At 45.7% G+C, this 26,045-nt stretch overlaps 2 protein-coding genes across 2 annotated transcripts; one reads left to right on the top strand and one right to left on the bottom strand.

Annotated features, from left to right (window-relative positions):
* Nucleotides 1-1,460: 1,460 nt before the first annotated feature.
* Nucleotides 1,461-11,530, top strand: SARC_07337 (hypothetical protein; the record flags this gene model as incomplete). Its single annotated transcript, XM_014298729.1, has 6 exons — nt 1,461-1,644; nt 2,815-2,927; nt 3,117-4,167; nt 4,306-10,328; nt 10,718-10,833; nt 11,187-11,530. The coding sequence occupies 6 exons, from the start codon at nt 1,461-1,463 to the stop codon at nt 11,245-11,247; spliced, it is 7,548 nt and encodes a 2,515-aa protein (XP_014154204.1). The 3' UTR covers nt 11,248-11,530.
* Nucleotides 11,531-12,628: 1,098 nt separating this feature from the next.
* Nucleotides 12,629-25,533, bottom strand: SARC_07336 (pyruvate carboxylase, mitochondrial). Its single transcript, XM_014298728.1, has 19 exons — nt 25,121-25,533; nt 23,461-23,717; nt 22,261-22,467; nt 21,639-21,940; nt 21,076-21,231; nt 20,398-20,617; nt 19,470-19,702; nt 19,127-19,283; nt 18,500-18,731; nt 18,058-18,259; nt 17,519-17,680; nt 17,079-17,190; nt 16,452-16,636; nt 16,045-16,200; nt 15,594-15,774; nt 14,818-15,008; nt 14,334-14,502; nt 13,754-13,897; nt 12,629-13,316 (listed from the first exon to the last, which is right to left on the bottom strand). The coding sequence occupies exons 1-19, from the start codon at nt 25,228-25,230 to the stop codon at nt 13,123-13,125; spliced, it is 3,570 nt and encodes a 1,189-aa protein (XP_014154203.1). The 5' UTR covers nt 25,231-25,533; the 3' UTR covers nt 12,629-13,122.
* Between the last annotated feature and the right edge of the window lie 512 nt (nt 25,534-26,045).

The following is a 26,045-nucleotide window of genomic DNA, read 5'->3' as shown; positions in this document are numbered from 1 at the left end:
CTTCAACGGGGACTTCACGTCTTTAGGCGGCTTTGGTATCTAGAAGTGCAACAACATAAGTGACCGCAGAATTTAATATAAAATTCATACTTTGTGGACAAAGTACCTTAGATAGATATTTAGGACCGGACCAGAGGACCGGACTAGAGAATACAATATATAATTTATGAGAGAGAATGATGACTCACCGGCTGTCATCATTATTTAGTAACAAGGAGACCAAAATCTTAGAGACGGAGATTTTCACAATCTGCCGTTGTTAGAGAAAATCTCGTCCCACACAGGAACGTGATTAATAAATACAGCAGACGCGCCGTTCATAACGGCACTTCTGACTGAGTTCACTTATTTCAGACTTAGCACTCTTTATTAAGTGTCACTTGGTTTTGACTACAACTTAATCATCTTGCGAGAATGTCAGCAGCAAATTTATCACTATCACGGATTATACTATCACTGATAGTACTACCACTAATTGTGCAAATTCCTGATTGTTACGTCATTTCCTAACAAGATTCCTCTCTTGCTTTTCTACGGGCTATGAAAGAGAGGGTACAGAAGGTCCTTCGAACCATATGTTCTCCTCATGTATCACGCTCCACTCCCATTTTCATCTGTTCAGCTCAAACAGGTGTTGAAGAAGCAGCATAGCGATCTAGGGCGAGGAGAGGATATGGTCTAGGTTGGTAGACACCAGGTCACACACACATACACACACAGAAAAGGTTATACCGTTCTTATCAAGACATGCACATCTGAGGCTCAGTACACAAAGTATACATGTATTTGGGGTAGATCGATATATTCTATCACATTTTGGTTCAAACCAAAGTACACTGAAACCGCGTTACACATTAATGTCACGTAAAGTCTAAATAAACCAATAAAACAACATAAATCCCTTGTATGTATATGTCACAATCCCACTGCTGGCCCTGGGGAGTGACCGAGTGACCGAGTGAGTCTGTGACAGTTGTCACCCCCCCCACACTTTTTTTTCTTTAGAAAAAAAATGGCGGGCTGGCTTTTCCTAATCTTTGGCAATCATCTGAACAAGAGAGAGATCATTTTGGCGGGAAATATTACGTGTCCGTTCGACAAGCGGCACGAAAGTATAAAAAAATGTTTTTTTGTGAAACAAATTTTACGTCGATGTAAAAATACTACAGATTATAAAAGCCATAAGGACTATAGGCTATGTATATACTATAGACTATTTATAGACTATAGACTATGTATGTATAGAGGCTTGTTATGTACATGTGTACGTGACGGCTTAAGTATACTATCACTTAATGCGATTGAATGTGCAAGAAGTGTCAGTCTAGTGTAGACCATGTACGATACGTAGACAAGACCTGAGGTCCACTATTTAGAGATGCTTTAAACTTAAGACCTCAACGCCGCATCTGACACAAACACTATTCCGAAAATACTATTGAATTCACCACATAATCAATATGGTATGCTCAAAATCTGTCGATTACAAAGACCACATCAAGCGTGCAAATACGTTTAAGCGATGGCCATTCGCAGAGGGGACTTCTGTATCGGCAAGCCGAATGGTGGAGGCTGGATTCTACCACCCTCCGCGCACTATACTCAACAACGCTACCTGCTTCTCATGCAAGAAGAACTTGGCCGGTAAGTGACTATCGTGTTCGTAGACAGTCAATATCATATTTGTATAGGTATTATATGAGGACTGTGTAATAGAGAGTCTTGGGACAAATGTATATCAGTCGTGAAGTAAATTTTTGGAAGTTGGAATACACTTACCATGCTCCACAGTGCCATCTGCTTCTCATGCAATAAAAACTTGGCCGGTAAGTAATAATTGTGCTCGTATACAGTCAACATTATGTTTGTATATGTATATTATGAGAGTGTGAGGTAGAGATTCTTGGGACAAAAAAATCGCTCGTGAAGTAAATTCTCAGAGGTTCCGTTATACTTGCCATACCCCACAACACCACCTGCTTCTCATATAAGAAGAGCTAGGCCGGTAAGTATATATCATGTTAGTATACATATGTTGTTGCACCTGGCCGATTGAACGTCTTATGTGTACGCGTTATACGTATGTTATAAGGAGTGTGTAAGTGAATGTCATGTTAGTGTACGTATATGTATAGTATTATAAGTTCTGGTAAGTGTACAGCATATAGGACTACAAATGATAATAGAAGTGTACGGCAGGGATTCTGGACTTCTCACACACACACGCACATACACAATTGGATCACCTGTGTAAGCTTATCCCAACGGTTGTGACACAGTCTGTGACAGAGAAACGTGAATTGTAAACAAGGCATCAGTTCCGTGTGACCGACGCGTGTGTACATGTAGTGTTGAATTTGCTCACCTGACAGTGGTACTTCAATTGTGCATGTATTCGCTAAAAAAGTCTTCTAATAGTCAACACTGTATGAATATTGTGCACTAAGCGAATGCCCGTCTGTGTATTTATGAATTTTATATCTGCGTGAAGGAGAGGTATGTATAAGCGATTAAAGCTTTGGCAACGACAATGAGATATTTGTTTGCAAACTCTCAGCTATATTTAGAGACTCGCGAATAGACAAGCGCGTGTGTGTGTGTGTGGCTCGTTCATTTATGTACATCAAATCATACATACAAACAGTTGCACAAGTTTGCACCCCTATGCGTTTCACTGCACAATTTCTCTGGCGGGGGGTTTATGCTCACTAATTGTTAGAGTAGTGAAAAAGTTATTTCTGGTTTTTGCGGTATTTATGTATCAAATTTCATACATTCATAAGGACAAATCTAAACTGAATCACATAAACGCAGATTGGGAGGAGGAAGATGATCCCATCTCTGAGCATAAGCGTGGCACTAGTGAGTGCTTCTTTCTGTCGATGCGTTCGTTGCGGAATCGGATGAATTCGTTTACTTCACAATGGGTGAGTGGTTTTATGTCTACAAAAGTGCATGGCATCTCTTGGTCGAATATGCTTTACTTGGCCTGTATTTAAAACCACGATTCGTCTTTACAAGACGCTGGTTTCATTTCTTCATGGATCGAAGCTATCGGTAATTATATAGCACGAGTGCGTATTCACATCCGCATATGTTCCATGGACTCTATACAGCCACACCCAACAAAGGACTACGGACCTACCCCGGAGAGTCTGTCCCTGAACGGGTTTGTTTACCGCCCAGAGTATGGCGAGGACTACTGCGAGTGCTTCATGTGTGGAGTGGGTCTAGATGGCTGGGAGAAGGACGACGTACCATCACAGGAGCACATTAAGCGGAACAAATCGTGTCCGTGCAATGTGCGTTTGATTTCTGATCCGGCATGTGCAGATATACGCGCCCCGGTAGTCCAGGTGCCTGTAGTGGACACTGCTTGTGTCGGTGCATTGAAACTTGAGCCCCAGCCCGAAATCAGAGCCGGTTCGAAGCTCACGGGCCGTTCGAAGTCGCGGACGAAAGGTACGAAATCTCGCGCGAAGCTGACGAGTGCCAGAAGCAGGAGCAAGGTGTTAGCTAAAGATAGCGACAAGTTGTTGGCTGTGGGGATACAAGACGATCTCTCAGAGACCCCAGCCGGATCTACGGCTACCAAGAGCGCGTATACCGCGCCTACGCCTTCGCCGGCTGTGATGAGTGTGTCGGAAACGTCCGCTGAAGCGAGTAGCGAGGCGTGTGAGAACGCACCAAAGAAGGTTAGTACTGTAGCTACGAAGAAGGTCTATCCTTACACAGATACCTCGGGTCAATCGGGCAAGAAAAGGCGTAAGCGGAGGTTAACGAGGTCCATGTCTGTGAGATACGCACACATGGAGATGAGTGCAGCCAGCCCTAGCGGCACTACTACTACGGAGGGTATGGGAGAAGAGCCTATCACCAGTGTGGTTGCAAAAGCACAGGACGCAGAGTCTGGTAACAGCGTAGATCCGCACAAACAGGAAAATATGCCCGAGATGAGGGTAGGCCAAACTGCTGAAGGAGTACAAATTGCGGAGAATGCCATATATGAAGATCCTAGTGTAGATGCGCAATTGCATACAAAGCACACGCCCTCGAGTGTTCCTGGGCGCGAGTTGCAACCAAGTGTACCACAGTCTACCCAATCGAGCTCGTTATTGCCACAGAAGCTAAATCGGGATGTAGAAATGCCGTCAGAACTCGCTAAAGGTGTGTAGAATTACATGTTTCGGATCATGTTTAGTATCTCGTGCAGTGTATTTTTCAATAGTCACATGTCCTAGTTTCCAAGAGGCGAACCTTATCGTTGTGTGTGCCCCTTATTGACTTTCTTTGCATCTTTATCAGAAATGCACCCATCACCGGTAAAGGAGCACCACACCGAAGTATCAGTGCAAGTGCCGAAACTAACGCGCGCAAGATCTGTCAGATCGCATCGCTCGTCACTCGCCCGTGCACCGAGCCGGTCGGAGGTGGTACCGGCAAGTGATGCGAACATATCGACGGAAGTTTGTCAGTCTACTGCTACTTTGAATTCAGGAGAGGGTATGCAGTCTGGGGCCAAGCCGTTTCTGAAAGATGGTAAAAGTTTAGAGGCCGATAAGGGAGATACGAGATCCTCTCTTTCAAGCTCAGAGAATCAGCATGAAAAGGTAGAGCAGGATGCTAAGGCAGGTAGCGTACCGATCTTTGCGGAGGTAGATAACGTAGGGACAGACAGGGATACAGTACTGGGTGATCAGCAACAAACTGCAGCAGAAAAGCCATCGCCAGCACAAAGGCAGTCAGCAGAGAGAATGGCTGTCGAAGCTCCACATATTTGCCTTCCAAACGCATCTTTAGACGGGCAATTGCAGAATTCTTCACAACAACGTAGTACCAAATTATCGGGTGAGGCTCCTGACGAAGAGGCCGTGGCGGTGGATAACCATAGGTTAATTGCTGCGGGAACACGTGACGCACACTCGGTACCAAATGCAACAACCACAGAAATGGACGATGACCCTAGCAGTACGCAATGGAATTGTATGCGAGGCCAACATATTGAAATGGGTGCAAACAAGAACTCTATGGCTATAGGCAAGGCCAAAGCACCAAGCAGGTCACGGACGATGTTGCGGACAAGTCTATCTGTCACAGAGCCATCTCGCACAGATACAACAGGCGGACGTCACTCTGCACCCGCCCTACAATGGCCCGAAGAAGATCAATCGGAACTAAACACGCGTGTGCCCATCAGACGAGCGCGGCAGAACATCTCCGATGGGTCGGCTAGCACTATAAGCCGGCGTGCGCGTGCGCTGTCTGGGATCAAGGCAGATGCCGCAATACGTGGAGCGACGTTGGGGCTGGGCGACACGAAACTCGGGAAAAGAGTGTCACGTTCACATTCGCAGTCACCGCATCCCTATGCCGATGGTAGTGGAACGGGTAGTGGTACTCACACACAGAAGGCTCTCAGTGAGGGGCGTGGGAAGTATATGAGGGATGTTGGTCCCAACAATAGCGGTGACTCGCAGACGAAGACCTTTGCGCAGAGCTATAGGCACAGTACCAATACGAGTGGCCAAGGATTTCGCTCATCACCAGTAAAGAGGGTACGAACACCCGGCAGTACGCGTGCAATTAAGATGGCCATGGCTGGCAGACCACATACAAGACGAGCATCGCTGGAAAATACCATGGATAAAATACGTGCGATGGCTCCACTGTCCAAAGTTGGACGAAGGGAGCAGTTTGGAGAAAGTGATGGAGAATCGTCAGTACAGCGCACATTAGCAACAGGTGATAGGCCGATCGTACAACCTATGGTTGAAGAGTTTCCGGAAGTGCGAGACATAGATGTGGAGGCTTTCACAAATGGGCAGGAGATATCGGGACAAGTGAGGAAACAAGGAGTGGGTGAGAACCTTTCTGAGAGGGTATCAGGCTCCCCAGAAGCAGACTCGAGCGGTCGGAAGCAAAGGAACGTCCCTAGAACTAAAGAGTGCAGCAGAGGGAGAGAGACGGAGACAAGAAAACAAACTAAAAGCGAGGTTGGCTCACAAGAATTCAAACGACTCTCTGAACACGGTGTAGGCGTGCAAGAACCCATTCCACAACGTGAGGAAGCACTCACAAAATCGGGGCAGGATCGGTCTAAAAAATCAGGTCATAAACGGTCCAGGAGCACTGGAACAGACGTCGACTCAGATGCCTCAAGTGCTGCGATGAAGGGCGGGGCTAATACAAGAGCAAAGCGACAGAGACCTAGTCGTAGCACTTCTCTGAATAGAGCTGTGCCGAAGCGTACACGCTCGACCAGGAACAACCCTGACCCAATATCCATACAAGTGCCAGTTGCAGCACCGAGAAGTGCGACTGAGGACTCTGATGTTGCGTCACACAGCCTACATAAATATAATACAGATGACGAGTCGTATGCAAAGAAGAGACGGGAGAGGGTTGCAAATGACAGTACAAGTGCACAGGAAACTCTCAGTACTGAAGTGGCGCTCTCAGCAACTGGTGGTATGAGGCGCAATCGGAGGACTGGCAGCGAGCTAGCTGTTGGTGGTGCGAATCTCGCCACGGGCACACAACCAGATTCCGAGAAGCATAGCAGGAAGGTGGCTAAAGCAAAGAACAGGCCGAAACCGAAGCCTCGGGCAAGATCAACACTGTCGGTATCATCCCTACAGCCTATAACAGCGGGGCTATCTCAGAGACACACATCTCTTTCGGAAGGAAACGCGGCAGTACGAACGCTGGTGGGTGTTGTCTCTCGCGACTATAGGTTTGAGAGTGAAAGTACGGGGGATACGGATCAAGGATCCGAAGTGTCAGAAGCGAGGGCTGACGCTCTTCCCGTGGCCGAAAAATGTGAGCATGTTGATAAACAGAGGAAGTTAAATGTGCAACGTGGTGACCAGGGGATCGGGAGTCGTGTCGAGAGTCTTGAAGCCTGTGAAAGGAAAAATGAGAGTATGAATATCGATGATATATCTGGTGGCCAAACAAGAATAACCACGAGTGACAAATCAGTAGAGGCAATCCACGCTAGACAAGGTAGAACTACGAGTACACACTCAAGAGCCACGATGTCACCCAACACGCGCTTAAGCGATGGCCACAACGTGAGTGACTTATCTGTGGACAGCGTAGGCCGAGACAATCCGAGGGGGAAGCGTGCGACGTCAAGGCCGCAACGGTCCAGGTCTAGTACTAAGCGCTCTTGGTGGAAGTGTGCATCTGAGAAACCCACTAACAACGGTACACTCTCATTGCTGACTGATACACAACAGCCAAATGCCACTATAGACGCAGGCGTGAAACTTGCCACGAAGCCTAAAGCAAAGGCCCGACCACGGCGAAGTGGTTCGCGACAACAGAAAGGGGTGGCGGTGGGTACAGCGATGGGGGTAGGTGCAACGGAGGTGGCAGAAAGTGGTGATGCGAGAGTAGGCGTTGCAAAGCCCAAATCTGATGATGATGTAGATCCGACAATATCGCACAAGTCCTCTGACGGACAGACATCTGACAGTATAGCTCGTTCTCAGGCTTTAAGGGTCAGCGGTGGGCCGAAGGCAGCTATGCGGCCAGGAGCAAGCTCTAAGAAAACTCAACCGGGAGATGAGCACAGGTCTGCCGCTGCTATGCACGTGTCAGCAAATATCGGGGATACCGAAAGGACGCTCACACTTGAGGAAGCCGCAATGCTGGGCATCAGCGATAGTGAAGATGAGGCTATTGTGCATTCCAGGGGTGGTGCGAGGGTTGGTCCGATGAAAATGGGAAATGCACAGCGAGCTGAACGATACATTGAGACTGCGGATGTGTCTGTGGATGTCACTTTGCCTGGAGAGGTCCAGGCAGATACAAACTCGCGTGGTTTATTAGAGCACAGGGAAGGAGACTTAGAAGTAGAGTGTGTGCTCACGGATAAGAAGTCCACCATTGCGGGACCAGATAATACAAGGGAGGTCAGGGAGTTGGTTGATAGGAAGAATACAGAAGGACCACGTAAGCAACCACTGCTGCCACCATCATCAGGTAACGGTCTGGAGCCGCCCAAGGTGCCTCAGGAACTAGATGAAAGGGGAACGAAAGCCCATAGTCCGGATGTAGTGTCGTTACCAGCTCAACCACCGCACACAACTGAAGTGCCTGTTCAAGTGTCAGAGCTAACACAACGTCAAGCTGCGAGTACGCAGCCGCGTTCCAAACTGACTGCTCGTCCACGACCGAAACCGAGACCCCGCCCTAAACCAATAGGTGTAATAGAGAGTCTAGGTAAGCAGGGTCAAGATAATAAGCTTTGCGAGCAAAATAATGCGACACGCCCTAAGCCAATCGGAGTGAGAGAAGATTTAAGCGATCAAAGTCGAGAAGGTAAAGCTGGCGGGCAAGATATATCGTTACGCCATGAACCGGAGGGAGTGAGTGAAGGTCCAGGCGATCCAAGTCGAGAACGTAAGGCTGGCACGTCAGTAAGCAAATCACACAGTTCGGTACCACAACACACACGCATGTCTGGCGCGCACTCGAAGGATTTGGGCGGTATTGCAGACCCAGCAATGGCATCTACATGCATGTCTGGAGGTTCGGATGTAGCAGAAAGTGAGGCTACGTCAAACGCAGCCGAAGATGCAAGAGTGATAGAGCCCGTGAATGCAGAGTCCATGGTCAGTGGGGTAAGAAACAGTCAAAGCAAGGCAAACAGGCATGAGCCTAAGGACACGAGCCCAGAGAGACAGACTGCACAACACCTGCACGTGAGAAACGACAGAAGTCGCTTTGACTGCCATTCGGAGGGAGAAGCAAACTCTATTGGTACATTAAATAAGGGCACACGTGTACAAGCATCGAATACCATTCCATCAGATACTGTGACTCGTGTTCAGGCATCCAAGGCTTCTGTACCAGGGCGGCGGCCAGCAGCTTTTGGTACGTCGGCGTATCGGAAGCAACCCATCGACTCGTTCTCCACCAAACACGCGCTTCGGTTTAAGTCCAAGATGCACGGGAATGGGTCGGATGTCAAGCCTCACCAACGGTTAGAGCCCACACGCTCAAGCACACGTATACGTACAAATGTGGAGGGCAACCCCGGAAAGGAGCGCCTGCGTTCCGGGATCGGTCTGAACTCGAGCTCGGACTCGTTGACCGTCGCATACACACAGTCCAACCCACTGTCGTCATCGGCCGGCACAAGATCCGGTGGAAAGCCACTCACACGCGCACGCTCGCATACCCAGCCGCTTACACGCACACGATCGCACACACGGTCGCAGTCGCGTGGGCTGTCTGAGACGGAAGGACGCCCTGAGGGTAGTGGCGAGATGGGCCGTGGTTCAAGGTCCAGAGCCAAGCGTATGCGGACAAGCCGTGCTTTCGGGAAGGTTGCTGCCTCGTCTGGCGAGTCTATGGATATGAGTCTAAGTGATGGCAGCAGTGTATCTAATCAGGCGGTTGGGCCAGTTGCCACGGAGAAGGGGAGAGGAGACTTAAGTGGGGTGGGAGGCCAGGTATCGAATACAGGGTGTGATAAGATAGTACAGGAGGTATCTACTGCTGGTATGGATATGGATGTGTCTGCTGGTGGACGTTGTCGGGAAGAGAGTGGCGCAACAGACAGGGGAGCAGCAAGTGTATACGAGCCTCTGACCATGGAGGTAGCATCAATGGAAGAGAGTGTTAGTCGTGCTGACGTAGAAGTATCAGGGAATGGGAAACGAACGAAGGAAACAGCACAACATGGCACTACACACACCAATATAGTTCGCAAAGAGCCGGGAATAGCGAGTAGACAAATGGACACAATACATTCGCAACCGGAAATCATGGCTACCCAATCGGAGAATATAGATACACGATTGAGGATAGCAAATACTCAACCAGCAATGACAAAGGCACAACTCGAGTTACCAAATACACCATCCGGAACGTCTACTATTTCAGACAATCACGGTTCAACCACTATTGAAAAAGCGGGAATTTGCGAACAAGAACTACAGAAAGCAGATCAATCCCCACTCTCACTTTCAGAATCACGCACAAGGACATCCAAGTCGCTGAGTCGTATGGACAAACCATGTCTCAATAGTAAGGCTCCGCAAGTATTGTCAGGCACTGACACAACGGCGAGTATAGAGGCACAGACGCTCGTCACAGCACGCTATCACGATATTCCAATGGCGACACATCCACAGGTGGATGCACCCCCGAACACTTCTGTAAGTCTAAATGCGAGTGTGGACGTGCTTGTGCGGGCCGAGGGGACTGCCCTAGTGCGTGCATGTGAGCGCAGAGTTGACACAGGAAAGGAGGATAGAGCGACAGCAAAGGGGATTCGCACACGACTCTCCGATACGTTCGTTTGCGCCATTAGCGTATGTCGTGTCCAGATATATGCGTATTATAGTCTTGCTGGTCTTACTGCGTTGTAGTGTGTTGTGTGTGTATGGCTGAATATAGTGTTGTCTGAGTCCTATTCTAGTGTTGCAGTACTCTACTATTCATGTGGCGTGTGAAGCTCATCCATGTTAAGAGGCGCGCACAATGCAAAGATTGCATACTACCAATGTCACACTTATGAATAACTTGTATCTGGACAGGGGACTATGTACTATCTATGTAATTGGCAACTCCCGTTGTGTGTAGTTTTATACCTAGATCGGTGGGCTACCAAGTCAGCTATGCGATACGATATCAGATATTAGTGCAAAAACTCGGCTAATAGAGCCACTCAAACCTAATGAATTGTCCCTTGTTTTTGCAGCCGGGCTGCCAAGAAACGTCACCTGGATTACAAATCGACACCTCCGCATCTGTAGAGACCTTCCTGAAAGCCCAGTGCGACGTATGGGTGCAGAAAATACACGAACGGGCCAACAGGTACGTTCCCCGGACAATCACTTGTGTGTACAGCGTCCTAGTTGTACTGCTTGTACTGCCAGTGTCAACGAGAATTGCAATAGAATTGTGTGTACTACCGTAACAGAGTTGTATTTTTGACAATTTGGGTGGGATGTGGGGTAAGATTTATATATAAAATCGAGCACAGAAAACTCGTAACTCAAAGCGCACGCCCTTTATTCGAACGGATATATATAAACAATTGGGATATGCATAGAACACACAGAGCGGAAAGCTCAACACTGCGTCAGCCATTCGAACACTTACATCTCGGGGTATAGGATACTTACAGAATGCACTGAACTCGTCACGTACCCCATGTATTTGAGCAGGCACATCGCCGTGTTCCAAGAGGAGGCTGCGCGCGTACGACAGTCCCACTTTGCGGCATAGGCGCACCGTTGTATCGACTGGGCTGCAATTAGTATATTCATCAGACGAATGCAAATGGAAGTCTGTACGAATTGTACTTCGAAAGTATCGTAAAGGTACAGCAATGGATTCGGATCGTAGCAAGCAGTAGACATATCTCTGTGGAATCGATTTATACGCTTGGCGTTGAGGTGGAGATACAGTGCAGATTTACCTACCCCAGTCTAGACTGGTTTATTAGTAGCCTTGGCTTGTCTATTAGTAGCTTTGACTGGCCGATTGATAACCTTGACTGGTCTATTGATAACCTTGACTGGTCTATTGATAACCTTGACTGGTCTATTATAACCTTGACTGGTCCATTAATAACCTTGACTGGTCTATTAGTAGCCTTGGTCCTTATAGAGCGCCCGGCGACGCCTCCGATCACTACAGCTGATGCGCGCATGAGCTCAGGAAAGGAGCATATTCCTAAGCACATCTGTTGTGTAAGTGAATGGGTATCCACCGGTTGCCATCCTCCGACGACCAACCCTGGAATGGAGGTCTGACCGGTGAACTGAAGGTGGGGGAATTGACATCTCAGTTACACTCGATTTTACCACTACCATGCCTGCCACATGCTAACTAGTCTGTCTCTGGTCCTATCATACGCAACACGCGCTGTCCGACATGCTTCGTGGTAATCCTGAGGCGCCCACGCACAAGCACACCTGCCAAAAGAAGTTGTGACATTCTCGTAGCCTGAAGAATGAGTCGCAGCGCAAGGTGTAGACTGTCGATCGCATTTGAATCACGGATCCGTGCATCTTGGTGTATTGATCACGCTACAAGAACTTAGTCAATCTTCGCAGTTTTTTCTACGTTGCAATTGTAGACGTGAAATAAATTCTGGTATTGTTCATCATTGCGATTCTATTACTCGCTCATAATATTTTCGGCTGCTGTCCGAAATTAAATTATGCACTTCGTATTTTGCCTCAGATTGTAACGACTGCCATCGAACGATCGATGTTTGTCATTTGATAGAGCCAGCGACGTGTGCTCTCTGTAAGATAACTAATACGAGAAAAAATAGTCATTAACCAATGCACTAATGGATATATCATTAACCAATGCACTAATGGATATATCATTAACCAATGCACTAATGGATATATTCTCGCATAATAACACCATACAACTATCGTAGTAATTGGTAATCTATAAATTCTCGGGTATACGTCAAGCCAGGCTTTATGTATGCACATGCTACTGTTTTCTCTGTATGATTCCAATATTACCCCAAACAGCGTACAATACAAAAAGAAATATATCCCTTGTACTAGATTGATACAAATTTATGTCAGAAATTGTTCGTACAGTTTGTAAATTTAAGTGTTCGAAATATTTTCTTTGAGCATTCGTCGTCCCAAATACATCTGTATGTATTGATGTGCAATGCTTGGCTCCGTAAGAACTTTAATATTAGTATTGCTAATCAACTACTTGCCAAACAGTCAGCAGATCACCACCATTATGGTAGATACAATCTCGAATTTTAGACAAGTGCGCACACAAGACTTTGGTTGTATTCAATCTTTTCATTTAATGTTTCAATTCCGAGCGTGTGTCTCTCCAGGTATACACACACTGTTGATAGCTATGTATGAACCCAACTATAATAATGCCACTACCCAACTCCTCGTGAAGGGGTAACGAAGTATATCAGCAGATCACCATCAGCGAAAGTCTGAACAGTACCACAAACGGCACAGTACACAAACATGTCTTTCGCCAACCACCACTCGATATGTCGATCCCGGGTATGTGACTTTCTAGGTATACACTTATGCCAAAGTTAGCTCTGTATAGACCCTATGATGATAAATAATAAACAATAACAACACTTTCCATCTACTCGTCAGGGGTGATGACCACAAGCAGATCGCCTCCAGCAAGGTCGTCTCCAACCTCACAGGAGAGCTTCTGAACAGTTCCGCTGCAGGGTGCACCCACAACTGTCTCCATTTTCATGGCAGACATAATGACAAGAGCATCGTCCTTCTTCACCTTTTGTCCTACCGCGGCCTTGACACCGATGATGTTTCCTGCACGCATCGAACAATTGCAGAAGAAGGAGGTTGTGAGCACGAGTGATAAGTGTCATGTGCATCAAGAATGGAATCTGGCAGTGAACAGTGCTTCCATTAATCAACTGTAGAAGTGGACTATGAGCAAGAGAGATCTACATCAGGAACAGCCAGTAAAGGGCTTGCCTACATGCGACTGATCGAAGCAAGTGTTGTAGCAAGCCGATAAAAACTTAAGTCGCCAAATAGTTAGGTCATACAATATGTGGAACATAATGCAATGATCCACTACATCTCGATGAATTGGTATGCTAAAGCGTAAATCGTACTACGAGGCCTATACGTGTACACTAGCGCATTTAATCGAATACACAGTACACTGCATTCCCATGTGTCGTGACAACACAAATGGGCCGTGCATATATATATATATACAAGTCTCTATAGTGACATACCTGGCATTGGTGCACCAACCTCTCCCTGGTTAGCCTTGTTGGCCTTCTCTCTGAGCTTGAGACCCATAGACGCTGCCTCAAGTCTGTCCTGAACATATAGGGATCGGGGCTGTCCGTTGACTTCGAAAAATAACTCCTTGAAACCTGTGGCAAGTACCAAGAATATAAGTATGTGAGTAAGATTTCCAATGAGCAATTTGTTTGAAGCTGTGATTATTATTAAGAAAGCGCATATGAAAAGCTGGTATTAGCGACGGTTGTAATTAGAATTAAAGATATGTACGTAAGATAATAAATGATCCACTCAATGTAACCTGCGGGTATCACCAAGGATACAGATATGCAAGCGAAGGTCTAAATAGACATCGAAACCGAAGATGTCGAGATATACGCATAGAATACATGCATTAATACAGATGAAATTACAGCTAGCAAACAATACAGTCCGACGAATTCTACACAGTTTGTACTTGTGGCACAAAAGTCTCAGGGTTTTACATATCTGCAGTCATTTCACTAAACACAACAGTGAAGAAAACTTGAAAAGGTATTTTATGTATATATTAATATACATACATACCAGACGTGTCAACCATTCCTTGAGCCAGATAGGAGATGTGCACGGTGAAACCCTTGCGTAACTCAACGTGCACAGTCTCGCCCAAATCCATGCCGCCGAGATAGTTGTGTGTGGGGAGTGGTGTCAGGTTGCCGTAAGTGCTTCGGAAGCTAGCGTACTCATTGAATACCTGAAATTGAATGTGAGTGAGCATGGTGTTGCTTTGAGGTTTGTGTGCGATTATATGTATGTACAGACAATCAGATACAGTACAGAGAACTAAGATTGTTTAACACGTGCTTGCATATGCCTCTCCTTCAGCAGAAAGGTTAAAATTTATATCTACAATTTGTCAACGAAACAACCCCCGTCATGCTCGTATTTGTGAAGCAATTTAAATCTGTTCCCTTCTTAAAAGCGCATACTGCAATCCCGGACTTACTATTCAACACAAAATGTCTATGAAATTCACAATCATACCCGTTCAAAAGCAACGTGACAATACCTGAGGATATAGTGCGTGACTCATAACATCCGTATCCTTGATTTCGAAGGTGGGATGTGCTGCCTGAAGGTCTTCCTGTGCCTTCTCGAAGTCGTAGGGTGCCATTGACTCGCCCGGACGACCGGTGATCGAGGGTAGGCCCTTCAGCACCTTGTTCTGCAGATCTTGTGGGAAGCCTCCAGGTGGAACGCCTGGATTGGCATGCGAAAATGTACGTATGTCAGTCAATGGGCGAAAATAGTTTATGTGTGTGTATGCGATTTAATTTTGAAACAAGGACGAGGAGAGAGGGGTAAGAGTAATAAAATTCTGCAATGAGTGGTGGTACGCCAGGATGTGGCACGTGATAAATTGCATATATTTGTTGATGTGTGTGTGTTTGATGCGTGTATGTAGGCACGGCTGGGTATGCTGAAGTTTAGGAGAAAAGATTGTACCTACATATCCAACCACATATTGATACTTTGTTTGAAGATTCAGGGGGAAATACCTGACCGAGTGTACTACCAGATACATACTCTCTCTCGCAGGTGTACCAAATACTTGCGTACACAAAATACTTACATAGGTGCAACAAAGATGTGTATGACAATACGAGTATATATCAATATAGATACGTGTATATATTTATAGCAATATAGAGATGTATAGCAATAAAGGTATGTATATAAAGCAACAGAGGTACGTATATATAGAAATAAAAAAAGGCGTACATACAGCAGTAAAAATACGTGTATATAGCATTAAACATACGTATATGGCACTATAAGACGTACCCAGTTGACCCTGGAAGAACTCGACCACCGATTTGGGGAAGGAAAGCTCGCGCCCTTGTATGATCACATCTTCTGCGTTCAGGTTGTTCTGTACCATGAACTGAGCCAAATCACCAACCACCTTGGACGAAGGGGTGACCTTGGGGATGTCTCCGAAGAGCAGATTGGCCTCGCGATAAGCCTATGGAGGACAAGAAATATGTTAAGTCCATGTGGAAAAAGGGCAATGCTGCATATGTTTACACACACACACAAATATATATATATAGATATGAATAGGCCTGCTACTGTGCTCTGAATCATATAGGAGCATGGGCAAGTATGTATAAGAAGGTTGAGGCTTCGGCACTTGAGATTTAGTACGTAGCGAATTCAGAAATCAAGCTTGATATATACTTGTTCTATATATATATATATATATATTAATGAAGATATAAATAGAAACACATACATGTGTGATTTCCTTCCAGCGATGAGCCAAGCCCAGGGAATGGGCCTGGAAGTGAAGGTTGGTGTACTGTCCTCCGGGAATCTCGTGCAGATATACGTCGGCACTACCGGTCTTCATGGTCTGTGTGGCCTCGAAGGGCGCGTATTGGCCACGCACCTGTGTGTAGAAAGGAGAGGTGGCATGCACAGAGAGTCATGAGAAGACATAGGACGGATAGGTTAGAGAGACATTGGTAAACACTACAATGCAATCAACTATGGTGTATATATGATGTATCACAATGCATGCATATGGATCCTTTGTAAACATAATACATACGACAGATATAGCGAGAAAGACACAATAGCCCGAGACAGAATCCACCAGCAACATTGTGGTCTTAAATGTATGCAAACACACACACGCACCTGTTCCCAATACAGCGCGATGTTAGAGATTCTTTCCAGATCGAGTTCGGTGTCTAGTTCTGTGCCCTGAAGACAGGCCACCAGGGCTCCCATTGAGGGCTGTGAGGTCATGCCTGACATAGAGTCGACCGCACAGTCGACTACATCAGCACCAGCATGGGCCGCCGCCAGCATAGCCGCCACGCCTGCGGGTAGTAGAATAGTAATGAATTTGGGGTGGTTTGATAGTGTGAAGGTATGCATTGTATGTTGTACCTGTGGGCAGTAGGATGCGTAGAATAATATTGGATTTGAAGTGGTTTGATAGTGCAAAGGTATGGCTATTGTGTTGAATAGTATTGGATGCGGGTTGGTTAAATAGTGGAAAGGTATGAGTCTGTTGACCTCAAAATGCACTGGGCAGGGTGAGAAAATAGTGCGTTCAACGCGAGTCGAGGGCGATTTATAGGGATATGCAACAGCCAACACAGCCGAAACTGCTGAGTCGAGGAGTGTATGAGAAGAGCTGCCAGGTATTTAGTTGCGTCACTCACCGAGTCATGATATATATATATATATATGCACTATCCAACAAACACCTATACATACATGTAAAGACACAAATGACGGATATCCAAACATACATACCGGCACCAGAGGTGTCGTGAGTGTGTACGTGAATTGGCCAGTCAGGGAACTCCTTGCGCAGAGAACCGATCAAAAGAGTGGCAGCGGCGGGCTTCAACAGGCCAGCCATATCCTGAGTGGTGTACAGAAACGTATAGGTGCATAAGTAAGGTAGTATGTAAAAGAGATGTGTGTGCAAGTATACTACTTATACAGAACGAAGCCTACTAATGGAAGAACACAAACGCACACACACACACATATATATAGATATATATAACACATACACACACACATATATATAACACATACACACATATATATATATAAACACACATATATTTATATCATACACACATACATATATATACAAAACACACATATATTTATATCATACACACACATATATATATATATATCATATAACACGCATACAATACATATGCGTCCCATATCCATACCTTGACACATAGTACGTGAGCACCAGTCTTCTTAATATCAGTGGCCAGTTGCATGTAGTAGTCCAGGTTGTACTTGTAGCGGTGTGGGTCTGAGACATCTCCGGTGTACGACATAACACCTTCGACCACACCTCCTGCAGCACCAGCGGCATCCACACCAAGCTGTGTGAGTTACATATGTCAAGATAAAATTAGCCCACATAACGAGATACAAATCAACAAGATCGAATTAGTAATGTAGTAGTGTCGTTGGGGTGTTTGTGTGTATGTAGGGCACAGGCGGATTCTTATTTTACAGTGCCGAACGCATAAGTCTGCGTATGCACCTGGCTGGCACGATATACTTGGCTGCGGAATCCAAATGTAAATAAGCTACGCGTGTGTGCAGTCATATACAAATGCCTACTAATTTGCATACACATGCATGAATCCTGAGGAGAAGAAAAAACAGCGCACGCAGACAGATATATAACATCATATACGTACAATGGGAGTGATTATCACCACACATCTCTGACATGCACAATATATATGTTTACCTGCAAGTTAGGTAGGTAGTTCACGGAATCGAAGACTCGGAAGATGTCCATGCCATGCTCAACAGACATGCGACAGAACTTCTCAACCACATTGTCAGGGTACGATGTGTATCCAACAGCGTTAGCCCCGCGCAGCAACATCTGGAACGGAATGTTCGGTACACACTCACGCATCCTGTCGAGTCGATCCCAAGGACACTCTCTATGCAATGCCATGGACAAGGAGAAAAAGGGTACATTTAAAATACAGGCCAACATTTGATGAGATGTGTATCATATAGTATTGTGATGTTGTCAGGGTGGCTGAATGTCTATATATCGTGACTAGCAATTCAACTTTACATTCTCTGTGGTCGATGCTAAGGACGGTCGTCGTATTCTATATATAAATATGCATTTATGTGTATATAGTTAGATATATATATATCTACGTTAAACTCACCTGAGGAAACGTAGGGCCACATCAAAGGTAGCACCACCCCAGTTCTCGAGTGAGTATAGGTTGCTCATGGATTCGGCTGTGTATGGCGCAATCTTAAGGATATCACGCGTACGTACACGTGTGGCTAGAAGACTCTGGTGAGCATCACGCATGGTGGTGTCCATTAGCAACAGCTTCTTATCCGCACGAACGGCCTTGGCGAAGCCCTCGGGACCCTCTTTGTCGAGGATTTCTGTGTATGTGTGCGTATTGAAATGCAGCAATACATACTTATTGATTCCGTGATTTGTCACATTGTGGGTTCAAGATAGTTTCCGTGTGTGTGTGCACATGTACATTGCGATAAGTGCTAGACATGTGTGAATTAGTCTGCGAGATCTAGAGCTCTGCATTGCGATTTAGTAGTTTGTGAGTGTACGTTGATGATACAAGGTTTGATGTGACGATGTGCGAGTGTGTGCAAGTGCATTGGGTTAACCGATGTGATCGAAGTAGCGTCCATGCTTGTCATTTTGTTTGCGTGGTTGAAGGAATCGATGTTTGTGAGAACGGTCTTGTTGCGGTCGCAGCCACAGCCTTCAATGTCGGTGGTGATAATTACCCATCAAACCATACACACATACATACGCTTTAGTCCCTTAGGGGGTCTGCCGGTGGTGCTGGGAATGACTGGCGGTACTTTGGTCATCTTGGCCTCCTTGTTGCCCAGGGGAGTCATAGGTCCGTTACAGTTAACCTCGGCCAAGTAGTGCAGCAGCTTAAGCGCGCGATCGTCGGCCTTGACCTGTGATAGCGAAGGGATTGGAGTTAACGATAAGATTCCAACATCACACGTACACAATCAATTGCGAATTACAAATAAGGATCTAACATCACATGCATAGCATCAAATTGGAGGAAACACTTGTAAGTACTCAGAATCACGCGTGCAGGAGATAGTACATCAGCACAACCACAGCAACAGCCATACCTTGAGCAACTCAGGCTTGTTCTCGATGAAACGGGTAGTCACGGCGCCGTTCACAAAGTCGTTGTCTTTGAGCACATTGAGCAGGAACGGGATGTTAGTCTTAACCCCTCGCACGCGGAATTCATCGAGTGCACGCTCCAGCTTGGCACACGCCATCTGGTGTGTCAGTGCGCGTCCAGTGACCTTGACCAGTAGCGAATCATAGTACGGGCTGATTTTGGCACCGGCGAAACCTGCATTTGGCGATAAATTTGGAATGAAAGAATCAGAATCTATGTATATAATATATATTTGATGTATGTTAGAGTGTATTGTCAATATGTGGGTTGCCTGGTTATGTTGATGCAACGCACTCGACCGGATGTGTTATAGCTCGATACAAAAACGATGTAAAAATATATATAAACGGATCACCAGGTACACATGTGTCATGATCAATACCTCTGAACTAGCGCCGGGGCAAATACCCAAATCATAATCAGTAGGAACACTTCCAGAAAAACTCTATGGGAAAACAATAGACAAAACTCTACAGAGATACCGCACCACGTTTGCAAAGTTCACAGCACTCAGAATCCATTAACTGATTACCAAGTACATATACATAATCCAAGCTTTAAATATCAAGTACAGATAACTAAAATCCAAGTCTGAAATTTCACATATATACACATAATCTATCTCCTACCATAGGAAAATACCTTCACCATTGAGGCATTGAGGCGGATACCCATACCGTCGCCAGCGCTGAACACTTCCGACACACCACCACAGCAGACAAACAACAGGCAAACAAACACTACATGCACCCTTAACACTCGTACCAAATTCCTAAATACACATCTTACCCATCTTTACTGATCCATACTTCCATCATATCCTCATGTGAATACAAATAAGCCCTCGAGTCGTGCTACCATGACCATACCTGAACCGGCATCGAGACGGATACCCATGCCTTCCCCAGTGCGGAATACTTCCAGACGCCCTGTATCAGGTTGGAAACCGTTCTGCGGGTCCTCGGTGGTCACACGGCATTGGATAGCAGCACCCAACAGTCGCATTTTTTCTTGACTAAGGCCCAGTTGCTCGAGAGTCTCACCTTGAGCCACGCGCAGCTGGGATTGTACCAGATCTACGCCAGTTACCTATGTAGGATGTGTGTGTGTGTGTTGGTGGGGGTGTGGAGGGGGGGAAAGAGGAGATGAATGAGAGAGATGGTGCGTATATACACATGGATAAATGGACGATGCACTGACAGTGTGTGTGTACAGTGCAACATGGAAAAAAAAAATCGCTTCAAGTACATAACATTTAAACCATATGCATATGAATACATAGGGTTGTAGACGATAATAATAAAATATTGGCTTCATATATCAAGCATCCGCACCTCTTCCGAGGCGGTATGTTCGACTTGGAAACGAGCACTGACTTCGATAAATGGCTACCATCGTCGTCTAACTAGGACGCTAAATATACACAGCACTAAGATGCAGCTTGCGCAAAAATGCAGACGCTTGCGCAATGCATATCTACATACCCTATCCACCCACGCACATATACACATAGATAGAAATCCGCTTGATGCACACAGCTTACGTACCTCCTCCGTGACAGTGTGCTCGACCTGCAAACGGGCATTGACTTCAATAAAGTAGTGACTACCATCCTCGTCTACCAGAAACTCAACTGTACCAGCGTTACCGTAACCAGCATGTTGGCACAGGCGTACGGCATCAGCGGTCAGAGCTGCACGAATCTACAACGTTGTTGATATATGGGGGTTTGATGTGATTGTGATATGTAAGTTGTATATGTATGAAGCTGTGGGCATAACAAGATTAGTCGCGTTGGGTTGGAGATCGGATCAATAGATAGGCGCGAGTAGTAGTTATTGCATGAGGCCTACATCGGGTCCAATAAATGAGTGTGAGATGTATGTATATGGTTGATTACCCAACGTATTCACTATCAGAGTTCACTAGCTAAGTGCGAGCTGTAGGTATACTACGCGAACACACACGGTATGTGTGTAGAAGGCACGCATTCAGCATAAGTATCTCCAGATCTGAAATACTTTCATCCTTACAACCGCACAGATGATAAGCGTGCCACATTAATACTCGGCACCGAAATGTACGATAGTGGTCCTAAACATATACCTACCTTCTCATCCAAATTAGGCGCGGGCGCAATCTCCACGACCTTCTGGTGGCGGCGCTGTACGGAGCAATCGCGCTCAAACAGGTGCATCACGTTGCCATGGTGATCAGCCAAGATCTGCACCTCGATATGTCGGGGATTCTCCAGATAACGCTCGATAAACATGGCCCCGTTTCCGAAGGCGCTCAAGGCTTCACTGGTAGCCCGAGCGAAGTTCTCGTCTAACTCAGCCATGTTACGCACAATACGCATTCCTCGGCCACCCCCGCCGTACGCAGCCTTGAGGATGATGGGGAATCCGTGCTCTGTATAAGGTGCCGGTGCAATTTAGGGTTTCCGTCTAGGATGTGTTCCGTAGCATCCTATCTCTCCTTTTCAGGGGGCTTTGTGTGTTCTATCTCCTTTAGAAGGCTATGCGTGTCAATGGTATATTGAAATCCATGATGTCTTTCTTTGAAACGAACATAAAGTGACAAGTAACTGTCACATCCGGGACATCATACGCCCATTTACATACGTACACATCCAAACGCTAGAGTCCAATCTACACCTATATTGGTTTAGAGGTTTAGACTAATCTATACCTATATACATATACATGCGAAGCCAACCCTTAACTACGTACCAGAACAGAAAGAAGTAGCCTCTTCGGCTGTATTAATGGCTCCGTCAGTACCAGGCACCACAGGCACCTTGGCATCCTTGGCCAGTTGACGCGCGAGTGTTTTGTTTCCCATACGATCAACTACAGAAGGGGCCGGGCCAATCCAAGTGATACCCGCATCTTGTACCGCCTGTGCCACATCGGCACGCTCGGAGAGAAACCCGTATCCTGAATACGTTTTAAAATGTAACGTTTTGCGAGTTAGTTTCGAGAAAAAATAAGCAGTATTCGGTTTGGACTGGTTTCATGACATAACATCGGCACTCTCGGAATGGAAACGAATCCCGAATGCGATGGATTGCAATGTTGTAGGAGTTAGTGGGCAATTAAGGTGTACTAAACGTACTGTCTGTTGCCATTGATTACCACTTGCCTGTTTAACATATGTCCATTCTCCAAAGGAAAAACGTAATGTAATTGCGTATATCGCGCGAGGTATAGGGCATTCTACAGTACCCATACAACTAAGTCCCAGATCTATTGAGAGTAATAATAGAAGATTGTATTGCACACACCTGGTCTGTTTAGCATCGTGATTATACTTGTATGAACGATGGAACACATTGGATGGAAAGAAGGAACTCACGCGACAAACACAAACACTCCAAAGTCATGCCAGATAGTATACTATACATATCTATCATATATCGTTTATATATATATCATACTACCTATTATATACATCATACTATATACCTAAAACACAATGACTTTCCGCAAACGCGTCACACACCTCTGATCGAATGAGTACTCGAGTACTTGCACATGAAATAGTACTGCTGTAGTCTATAGTCTATATCTAGAGCTGTAATGTATACATCCATACAGAAGTCTGTATCAACCTCCACCATACACATGTACATTGAACCGCACCTTTACTAGACAAGGTACATAGCAATGAGATGAGTCGATAAAGATACCTGAGTGATCCCAGATGCTGAATATGGAATCAGAACTTTACAAATTTGTGCGCAGCACTGTATGTCAGCGAAGACTTTGTTGTTCCTAGCAACGCGCTCAATGGTAAGTACAGGTACACATCCGGTAGCATGCCCATATCGGTATATATGAATACAAATATGAAAATGAATATATATAAATATACGAAATACATAAGAAATACATATGCACCTACAAACAAACACCACCGCATTCACTCACCAGGATGAATAGCGTCCACCCCGTTCTTCTTGGCGACTCGCAGGATCTCCTCCACAGACAAGTACGCGTCTACCGGCTTCATGCCAGCACCCACGAGGTAGCTCTCATCGGCTTTCTGCCGGTGCATCTGACCTGCATCTTCGTTCGAATAGATTCCTACTGATCTGATGCCCATCTCCTTAGCAGCACGGTACACACGGATGGCAATCTCACCACGGTTGGCCACGAGAAGCTTCTTGATGGGTTGGATGAGAGGCCTGGAAAAGGGGGTGCAGTTGAGTGCGGGTGTACAGGTTAGTATATGCAGTGTGTATTGCAAGATAGTATACACAGTCCGAGTGTTTCGTAGGTGGTCGTGTGCTTGTAATCAAGCGCGTACGTAAAGTGCTACTGGGTGTTAGCACTAAGGTGGCAACCCCGCAACGGCTGGCCACCAGAGATTCTACGGCGAGCCAAACTTGTATATATACATATACATATAAATATATATTATCATGCGCGTGTAGGTAGGTGAGTAAGCGAATGCGCCAGTCGGAGCGAGTCGATGTGAGCAAAGCCTGGCGGCTATGGCATCTTAGTTTGCGCTGTGGTTCCCTCGGACTGTCTATATATACTGATCAACGAACGGCAAACCCTACGCTATCAGTATGTCGGTGTCCGTCATAAGGTTGTTGAATAAGTAGCTAGCAAGCTAGGTCTCTGGTGCATATGTGCACGTATGTGGGGTCAATAGTATGTATGCATGTTGCTTGCAAGGGCAGAGAATATACTTAGTTAGCAAGCTAGACAGGAGTAGAGTCAAGCGTTGTTCTTCTAACCTCCTGTCGAGCAAGCCAGAAAAACTGCTTTAACAACAACGACGCCAAACTGCAAGAGTGTTACTGCTGTAATACTCAGCAAGCTTCAATAGATAGGAAAAAGGTAGTGGTACAACTTTAGTAATCTGATTGCGCTCAAGTAAACCACGAGATGCCGTGAGAATCAATGCGGATCAATGCAATGTGCAATACTTTGGGTCCTGTCCTAGGCGAGAGAAAGTTAAAGGTGAGATAATTGTTATTCGTGGTAAGTAGGCGCACAAGCCATCAACATTTCATAATAGTTTGGACAGACTATTATACGTGACTGATAAAAGCATGGAGCTTTATTTGCAGCATGCACTGCTAGCATTTCAGTACAGTACACGGAATCTCACATGAAACATTTCCATTCCGAAAATTACTAGGTGCCATATACGTCCAAAGCGACTATACGTCCAAAGTGGCGGTGGTGTTAGAATGCGGTGCAACTGTCATAAAACACCCATGCCGCTTACAACACCCAGGACTGTTTAGTAGTAAGAGCTCAATTGTCTGCTGGTTGCTATAACGACCGTTCTATGCAGCTATATAATAATGTATTTACTTAGCCTATACTGACCGTAAATAGTAGGACTATCTAAGATATCACAATATATTTTTATTGCACTCACAAATGAGAATGTCTGTCCTTCGTCCAACATCGGTGACTTCAGTCACAAACCCGGCAATACACATACGTATCTTCAGACTTACAACCAATTTTGTACATACCTATCGCTATTTGATCCAAAGTATACCTATTTACCGCTAATAGAAATTGTACCTACTTATTGCTATATGTACCAAGGAACTACACATACTTATTGCTATATGCCGATTCAGTGGAACAGTAGCGGTTGAGCACCGCCGCATAGCTGACGGATGGCCGAGAGACCCCTCTCACGGCTCTGCTGGGAATAGACAGCAGCATATTCGTAGCAAGTATAGCCGTAGCAGTCAAACAAACACGCTCCTCCTGGTGTGTATTACTGTGGTGGGCAGTACGACTGAAGCTATTTAGCCCAGCCCAACCCTTCTCCGCAAGTATTTATTCGAGTATTGAGTTTTGAGTTTTGAGTCTTTTGACTGCTATGAAATATTTTATCTCGGGTATCCCCAGAAGAGAGAGTAGAATAATAAACCAGGCGCGGGGGGAACACTGTTGAGTGTTGACACTTCCCTCTTCGCTTGTTATTGTTGTCTGTGTATTTAGGCGATTTCAACTAATGGTCTGATTGCTGAGTAGGGGCGGAACCTCGGAACCACGGAAGCGTCACTTTCACCGTCACGCTTTAAAGTTTAAACCCTCTACACAGTCACAATCACACCGCAGAAAATAAAAAAGTGAAAGCCTTCTAAATCAGGCAGATAGAAGTGGATATAGAAAATTAGAAAAGTCAAAACAAAAAAGGCGCTGTTATTGGCCAAGAGCCATTTTTTGACAGTCGTGTCAGAAGTCACATTTACACAATCACTGCAACCCCTACTCTGCCCGGGCGCTCGGCTGCCGTATAAAAAAATACATGCTGATGACTGCAGCATTCCACTGACATCATTTTATGATTTTCATCGGATATGCAATTATTTTAAAAGAAAAAAAAGAAAAGAAAAAGAGAATGCTATGCAACGATAGCATTTGGAATTGAGCCATCCAGCCCCAGGCCCTCAAGTCCCAGCCCTTAAATGTGGGGCGAAATATCCTCTTTGGATAATGCCCCTCAAATATGGGCCGTAGAATCGCATTTC

This window comes from Sphaeroforma arctica (genome assembly GCF_001186125.1).
Source record: "Sphaeroforma arctica JP610 unplaced genomic scaffold supercont1.574, whole genome shotgun sequence".
Taxonomy (NCBI): domain Eukaryota; class Ichthyosporea; order Ichthyophonida; genus Sphaeroforma; species Sphaeroforma arctica.
Note: the sequence above shows the minus strand (reverse complement) of the source record. Positions and strands in the feature narration are given on the sequence as shown.